Raw genomic sequence first — 8941 nt, forward strand, 5'->3', positions numbered from 1 at the left:
GCTTATCTTATTAATTTATAATATTTGTTGACCAACTTTTTTTAAAAAAAAGAAACATTTTAATAAAAGTAGTTTACGCAATAGTTAATTTGGTGAGAATCTAACAAAAGAAAGAATAAACAGTTTGTCAAAAGGTTTCTGTATAAAGAAATAAATGTAGTGCTTTTCAAATTTTATTAAAATAAAATATGAATAGTACTCGTAGATAATAAAATATGTTTTAAATAACGTGTTCGAAATTGCTATATTCCTAGCATTTTTTAAAATTTTACAACAAAATATAAAAAATATGAAGAAAATAAAGAAAAAGTATAAAAGAATAATACACAGGAGAGAAGTAAAAAAAATACAGATTATTATAAAAAAATTGTTGAATTTATAATATTTTTTATGAGAATAATGGTAGTTGATAATGGTAAGTGAGATTATTTCACATAAAAAAAAAATGGTAAGTGGGATGAACTATGTGTGAAAATGGGACACCTGTGAAGGATGTTTGAACACAGGATGGTTGGTAGAAAACATGACTCCGACAATGATGTCAATTTTTCTTCTTCTTTATTATGCAAAATATATAAGTTGTCTTTTACATTTAATATAAGAAACGTGATTGAAAAAGACTTTAACATGAATATAAGTTGTCTTTGTTCTTGTCTTTTGAAAGAAAAAGTTGGACTAAAAATTATACATTTTCTTAAAATATATCAATCAATTTTTATAAAAAAAATTAACTGATAGATATTGTACATTAATAATATAATTAAAAAAAAAAACATAATTTCAAAACCTAAACCCAAAAGTTATAGTCGATGAACAACACTCTACGTAACTTGTCATAAGATGAGTGGTAAAGGAATAAAATACTTAAATTTACCCATTTTTGTGTAGAATCAATTCTTAAATGATCATAATAATGATAAATTTATCGTATTATAAATTTAAGATAATTTAAAAGAATATGTTCACTTTACACTTACTTATTTATAAAAAAATAAATATTTTAGTAATCTACCTTCTATTGTTTTAGAAAACTAAACAATTTTTAAATGTGTGGAAGTATATTAATTTTCTCAACTTTTTAAATTTATTAAAAAATTACTGATTTTTTTAATGTAGACTTACCGCAAAATTGTAGTGTAAAAATAATTGGGTGAATGGTATTTTTATCATGTGAAATTGATTGTCACAACATAATAAATTAAAAGTAAAGAATTTTGGCATCTCTAATTTTGTAAAGAAGTTATAAAATTTCCATAAATCCATTTTTACAACAACTTTGGTGAATTTGGCTCTTAGGTAAGTTAATTATCACCTACACCTTTTCATTTTTATCATTGGAGTCCAACAAGAAAATCTTCATCAACCCAATGAAAAGATGAATTCATGTTTATGCCCAATTAATTATGATCTCTCATTAATACATAGGCACACAATTTTTTCATCAACGATCTAAAAATATTAAAGACACTAAGGGTGTGTTTGTTTCCATGAGAAAAGAGGGAAGGGGTATTTTTTGTGTTTGTTTCAAGATTTTTTAGGATGAGGAAGTGGATGGGAGAGAGGGTGAATGATTTTTTTCATTCTTCACAAAATAAAGAGATTTGTGGAGATTAATGTAGAATTATTGTATTTTACCAAAATATCCTTATGCATATATTTTATTACAATATACAAAATTAAATATTATATAAATTTATTTATTACTTATAATTTCAAAAATATTTAATTAAATTATTAATAACAACATATAATTATAAATAATAAAAATAATAAAATAAAATTATAATATCAACAATATATATAGTTATATAAAATGACAAATAAATATAATAATAAATATTATTTTCATAAATTTTTAATGTATTTAATAAATTTATTTCAATTTAACACAAAATATTTTTTATTATATTTTTTAATTTTTTATGAAAAAATATAAATAATTATGAATATTGTATATTAAAAAATTCAAACTTATAAAATAAATCATAATTCATTATTTAAATATTTTTTAATAACCAGGATAAATTTGTAAACTTACAACAAATCATCCTTATAAATCTACTCTATCATCTCTCAATCCAAACAACTTCACATGTCCTCACACATTCTCTATAATCCTCACAAATCAAAAGTTCTTGCAAAAGGACAAACCTCAAGTGAGTGTACGAAGCTCAATCTAAAAAACTAGAACAAAATTGTTCTGCAAGCATATATATAGAACAAAAACAGGTTAATTCACTATGCAGTTCCTTTGTCATTGGAATGTCAGATCTGCTTTATCTTTTTGAGCTCCTTCACTCCACTTATCAAATCTTCACAATATGTGCTCACTGTTTTCTGTTCCCAGCAGGTTCTACTGCATAACTGTTCCCAGCAGGTTCTACTGCATAACTGAGCCACCTCTGCACTTTCAGCATCTCTTTGCATCTTCCAGTAATCTTCAATTTTGAACCTGTGGCAACTCCTTTTTTACATCCTGCAACCAGTGAGAGAGTTGTATTCCATTTCAGACATGCAAATCATAGTCTCAGAACTCTTATAGTTATATACTATTCTTATTATTTTAATGTGTTAGGTTTACAAATAAATATATATAATAAATAAGAAATTTTATAAAATGATATAAAAAAGTATTAAAATAATAATATTAAAAGTGTAATGTGATTGTAAAAAAAATTAAATTGTGAATATATCATTATTATTTTTTTAATTCTAGGGAGACATGATGTACTACTATAAAATAACACATCTCATATGAAAAAAATATTAGATTGTGCAAAATTATTACATTCTTACTAATAATTGATTATTTAGAAATTTTTGAATGTGTCATGTAAGCAGTGGATACCAAGTGACTTTGGACTTAGCTTTTTCCTCTCTGTTAGGATAGTAGGTAAGAACTAAAACTATTTTTTAATAACTACCGTGGGAGATCTCAGTTTAACGATTAGTTTAATTTCAAGTATATACATACAAATTTTACCTAATAAATTAGTTTTGCAAAAATACATTAAGCTTAAATTTATTTTTTATTATTATATTAGAGTCTGTTTTAAAGAAATTTATTAAATTTATCATATCATAATCAATCATTAAGATTTATTAAATTACTCACGAATATTTAATTTTATGCACAAAATATTCATATTCATATCCGTAAAAAGTTTTGTTAAAGTTTAAAAAATTTCATGAAGCTTAACAAAGTTATTCTTACTTACTTTTTCTGTTTCTTTCTAAATTTATAATTTTAATGACACAACAATAAAAAAAATATAAATAATATATTTTCTGCTTTTTGTTATTGTGAAATATTATAAGAAATGTGATTTAATGGTTTTTTTTTTTTTTGCAAAAATCAAACTATCATCTAATTATTTTATATAAAATCTCTTTTCAAAAACCTTAATTATTGCTGTTGGCATAGGTTTGTGATTGATGCAGTATTGTGTGTTTTGGTTGCTTTTATCTGGTGAAAAAAGTGTGCAAACTAGTCTCATATTATAAAGATTTTATGCTTTTGTAGAGTGGTAGTCACTATGACAAGCTACTTTATTTTTTATAAAGATTACTTTATTTTTTATAAAGATTACTTTATTTTTTATAAAGATTACTTTATTTTTTATAAAGATTGAAACAAACTCCCTTTTAAGTGTTCCTCTTAATTTATTTACTTATCCTTTACTGAGTAAAAAGAAATTGTTTGAAAAAAAAATTTTACCAACAAAACAAATAAATTCACGAAACAAAGATTATTTTCATACCACTTAATCTCTATAAGTGTGGTCTTTGAATTGTCTTTTACCGCAAATCTCTTTAGGCTGAAATGAGTAATTTTAGGTTTTGAGAGTAAAAGACGAGGACATGGAGTGGGAAGATATTTCATAAAGAATTATAGTAAAGGACGAACTTCTAGGGTCCAATAAACTTGTAGGGGAAGGTTTATATATTCAAAAATATTATTTTGACAACATGCTTCACCCTACCTTTAATAAATATTAATATTTTAATTATTTATAAATTTTTTATTTTAAAAATTATTTTTATATTTTGTATTTTATTTATATTTTTATTAAAGAGATTTTTTCTTTTTTAAATTTTTTTTATTTCAAATATTAATATTTTGTTGTGTGAAAATATTCTAATTAGAAGGAAATTTAGGGAGCTTGAAGAAAATTGTTTTCTTTATAAATTCCTGTTTGGAGACAAACATTGCCTTTGAGAAATATTTTAAAATGGCAAAACAAACCCTGATGAATCATTGCCATAATACAGTCAAACTTAAGTAACTTAGGGGCAAAAATGGATAGCTGTTCAAATATAATTGTTACATGTCACAACACACATAAAATTAACTGCGAATTATAATAATAATAATGATAATAAGGTGTGTGGCCCCTACAAAAACAAGACATCCTTCAGTTTAGTACTGGCTCCTTCTTGTCCTCCCATATGCTCAACCTCTTGGCTGCTTCCTCTACCTACAATACACAAAATTGACTGTGACATCAAATTCCCCATTTCCTGTATTTTTTTAAGAAAACCAGATGCTCTTTTTTTACCTCCTTATTCCAGTCCGTTCTAAATGTCACCCAAATTAGGATAACAGTTTGCATGGCGGTGCCACCTAACATTCCCAGCCATATTCCCTGCCAAATCAAAAAAAAAAGTTATATGTTTCTACTGAAATGTAGACCACTTTTTAGAAGAAAAACAAAACTAATTAAAATGCACATGCATATAAAATAAATAAAGAAAGAAAGAAAAAATAACACACATGTACGGAAAGTGTAAATGCATCTCTTATATATCTGTAATCCAATATCACAAAATTTGATCAGTTTTACAACAATTATAATAAAAATCTTATTAAAAAATTAATTATTAGATAGTTGACTCACACCATTTATATTAAACTCGTAATTAAAATTCAATTTTTTTATCCTTAACATGAGTTTTATCTATTAACAAATTGATAAGTCATTTTCCATTGACCATGCATACATAACCATACATACATAACAGTATATTGGGTTATAGGTCATGTGTACTTAGTTTTTCATTTGGTATTAGAATTAGTGTATCTAAAGTTAAGAATGTTTGTTGAAAATACATCAGTCTACGATCGAATAAGAACATCTAATATCTTAAGAATATTATCGTAAAATCTAAAAAAAAAAGGTTTAGCTAATTAAACAATTAAAGTCAATTAGTTTTAAGAGATAACTATAATTCTTTATAATAAAATATCAAACTCCTGGACATTAAAAAAGAATGAAGATTTAGATAGGTCTTTCTCTCTGGTTTTCACACATTTCCATTAAATATATTTGTTATAAGTTAGAGTAGCACAGTTATCTATTTTTATTGTAACATTCCCTTTCAATCTAATTCCTATTTGACATGTTGAAGGAACGAGTTTATTACCACCTAAAGCAAAGAATTGTTTGTAAAATAGACATGTTTAAATATTTAACATTGTTTCCTATTTATAACACTGATATCTACATAATAAAACGTATGGTGGATGCTCAGAAATAGCTAAAAGTATATATAAATTTTCAAATGGAAAGGCCACAAGTACGTACCTTGGCACCGAAGTCAAAATAAAAGCCTAGAAGCGAACCCAGTGGTAAGCCAACTCCATAATAACAACCTACGTTTACATAAGCTACGAAAGCTTGCCAACCACATCCAACAGCCACCCCTTCATTCATACACGAGATAGGTTAAATTGCATGCAACAGTAAACCAAGAAGATTGTGCAGAAGAGTTACGAAGAAAATCTTGAGAATTTTTAACAATGATGATGTTCAAAGATAAACTAACAATCAAACATGTTAGGCCTCAGTAAACTGGTTGGTGAGAAATGAATAATTGAGTATTCACAATCATACCTGGCTCAGTTTTTTACTAAGGATTATTCATCAATTTGTTTGAACTTGAAAAACACAACGAATAATTCAATTTACAGGCATAAATATGATTATGAAGTAATTAATATTAATTACCGGATAAGACGGGCTGAATGCCATTGAGGACAATAGAAAGAGCAAGCAGTGGGCAAAGATCTGAAACTGCAGTAGCAACCACTTCACCCTCTGTGAAGGCATAGCTAATGACATCCCTAAATACAAGAACCGCCACTGCTGCAATAACTGATATCATGAAAGAAACCGCTGTCACCACCACCACCGAAAAGGACGCTGATTTTGGATTTCCTGCTCCGAGTTCGTTGCCCACCCTCACACTGCATTCATTATTAAATATGAACTCAGCGTTTTTATAACTTTCTACACTTGAAAAAGCGCCAAAAACAAAGATGGTTCCTGCTAGGTTTGATTTAATTTATCTATATGAAACTACATTATAGAAATTTTGTAAGACGTAAAAAGACAGAGAAATCTAACCTTGCGGCGGCGTTGAATCCAACAGAGATCATGAACACCCATCCAGAAATTGTGGTACTGCAATAACAAATAGCTGTTAGTGGATCACTATCCAATTTAGCAATTAGGAACACAAAAACTTACAATTGACACTCTATTATAATAATATTTTTAATTGAAAAATAAATTAAATATAATTAAAATATTAAATTTTTTGTATGTGAAGTGAATGTTTGCAACTATGTATGGTGTTAACTTTTTTTTTCTAACGTAATTAAATATAATTAAAATATTAATTTTTTGGTATGTGAGGTGAATGTTTGTAACTATGGATGGTGTTAACCTATTTTTTCTAACGTATTGTGTCTTGATATATTAACACCTAAATTATAAAAATATATATTTCACACTTTAATAAATTCATATTTTATTTATTTTTATTTTATTTTTTAATTTAAAATTATTATTATAAACAGTGATAAATGTATGTTATTTACTGTTTACACAGTATTAACAAAACTTTTCTCAAACATTATAAACAAACCAAATCCATTACTTTAACTTTTATGAACTACGTATGTCTAAATAAATTCTTAAAATGCGTTATATATAACATTAGATTATAAAAAATATTTTACTCCTTTTAATTATTTTCAAAATATTCTTAATTATATTGATTGTCGTTTTTAGTTTAAAAACAATAGTAAGAGAATGCATTAATATTGTAGGCTTTTTATAGTCTTCTTATTATGAGAAAATAAAATGAGAGTTTTGTTCTTTACTTTTTATAAATAAAATGACCATAAAGTTGAGATATTGATGCTTGTTATTAGATTTGTAAATATCAAAAACTAATTTTAAATTTAAAGAAGAAAAATTAATTTAGTCATTAAAAAAATACAAATATGAGCATATACTGAAAGCGCAACTGTCTGGCTTGAGGGAACATAAGTGACTTCATTTCCATTTCAAGGTTGATTGAATTGAGTTCTTAATTTACATTTTGGGGATCTTAATGAACCATATTAGTTTTTTAATACAGCACAGTTACTTCAACTTGAATGTAAGTTTTTTAAAACATTTTATTTTATAAATATATTTTTTAAATTTTTTGGAAAAAAGTCTTCATTTAAAGAGAAAATTTAATTTTTTATTATTTTCTGATCTAAGTTTTTATTTAAAATTCATAGTTTTAAATGAAAAGGTTACCAGATAGAAAGGGAATCAAGGGCCAATTCAGGGTGAGGAAGCAGGCCAGCGAGCAGCACGACAATTTGAAAATACCACGTCTCCAAACACAGCATAACTGCGGAAGCTGCAGAGAGCTTGAAGAACGCCGATAACCCAGAAAATGCCTGCCACGTGAACCCCTGCCACGTCGTCTTGCACCTCGGGCTATACACGATGTACACGTACTGAGCAATCACGATGATCCACCACGACAGGCTCAGCACCAGCGACGCACCCAACAGCCCCATCCCAATCTTGTACACCGCCACCCAGCTCAGCAACAGGTGGACCCCCAGCGTCACCGCTGAGATGTACGCGCTCGGCGTCACTATGCTCTGCGCCTGCAAAAACTTCTGGATAGGGAAGTTCGCCGCGTAGGCGAAGATCTGAGGAATCAAACCGTACACGAAGAGCGCCGCCGCCGCCGCGATTTCCTCCGACTGGCCGAGGAAAAGTAAAATGCGCTCACTAAATGCGTATATGACCGTCACAACGATGCCGGCCAATGAGAGAAGCACCGTTGAGCGCTGCATGTACACGCCTAGCATCCCGAACTTCCGCGCACCGTATGCTTGTCCGCATAGCGTCTCAACCGCACTCCCCATTCCCAACTGTATTCAGTTACATGTCATCAGCCACTGTTTCTAAATTCATTTTTAGTTCATCTATACAGTTCCTCATTTGTTCTTCACGCGGGAGAATCCTTACTTTTCTCAACTTGCTACTTTTTCAACAGTGTCTACTCAAAAATAGAAGTAACATATCCATTGAAAATTCACATTTCTTCTCTTACAACTCTCAGTATTACTATTTTAATTATTTTTTACATCATTTAATTATAAATTTACTTTTTATCATGTATTTTTTTAAACTATCGTAGAATAGGATTAGGAATATGAAGAATGAAGATACCATGAGGCCATAAGCGAAGACTTGGATGCCGTTGTTGCCGAGGGCGGAGGCAGCGAGTTCAAGGTTACCGAGGTGGCCGGAGAAGATTTGCGTGGACATGGACATGACGTAGTTGATGAGGTAGACAACCACCGCAGGGGCAGCGAGGAAGAAGAGGAGCCTGAATTCGACGCACAAGGCAGCCCCCACACGGCGGAGGAAAGGGAGGGTGTCGTCTGTGAGAATTCTCTCAAGTTCCCCATTGGAGCCATGTTTGGAATTTGAGCGAGGAGTTTCCTCTACCGAAGAGAACAATCCCAAGAGCGGTTCCGTCTCCATTGAACCCATTGATCTTAATAATTAAAAAAAATGAATAAATAAATAAAATAAGTGAGAGCAACTTCAGAGGCTTTCGATCGCGTGTTTCTCTCTGT

The 8941-nt window shown here is 28.9% G+C and overlaps 1 protein-coding gene across 1 annotated transcript; it reads right to left on the reverse strand.

The window, feature by feature from the left end:
* Positions 1 to 4258: 4258 nt before the first annotated feature.
* On the reverse strand, positions 4259 to 8941 carry LOC137835547 (protein DETOXIFICATION 40-like). Its single transcript, XM_068644103.1, has 7 exons — positions 8529 to 8941; positions 7596 to 8227; positions 6408 to 6464; positions 6009 to 6247; positions 5586 to 5704; positions 4560 to 4646; positions 4259 to 4478 (listed from the first exon to the last, which is right to left on the reverse strand). The coding sequence occupies exons 1-7, from the start codon at positions 8853 to 8855 to the stop codon at positions 4416 to 4418; spliced, it is 1524 nt and encodes a 507-aa protein (XP_068500204.1). The 5' UTR covers positions 8856 to 8941; the 3' UTR covers positions 4259 to 4415.

The sequence above is a fragment of the Phaseolus vulgaris genome, chromosome 5 (genome assembly GCF_000499845.2).
Source record: "Phaseolus vulgaris cultivar G19833 chromosome 5, P. vulgaris v2.0, whole genome shotgun sequence".
In the NCBI taxonomy this organism is placed as follows: Eukaryota; Viridiplantae; Streptophyta; class Magnoliopsida; order Fabales; family Fabaceae; genus Phaseolus; species Phaseolus vulgaris.

Bases quoted from the DNA above. Each gene is read 5' to 3' on its own strand.
- LOC137835547 (XM_068644103.1), bottom strand. From the start codon at position 8,855: ATGGGTTCAATGGAGACGGAACCGCTCTTGGGATTGTTCTCTTCGGTA. The intron at 5,705-6,008 runs GTAATTAATATT...GTATGAATGAAG, and splicing joins CATTCAGCCCGTCTTATCCG to GGGTGGCTGTTGGATGTGGT. The intron at 4,479-4,559 runs GTAAAAAAAGAG...TGTGTATTGTAG, and splicing joins GAACGGACTGGAATAAGGAG to GTAGAGGAAGCAGCCAAGAG.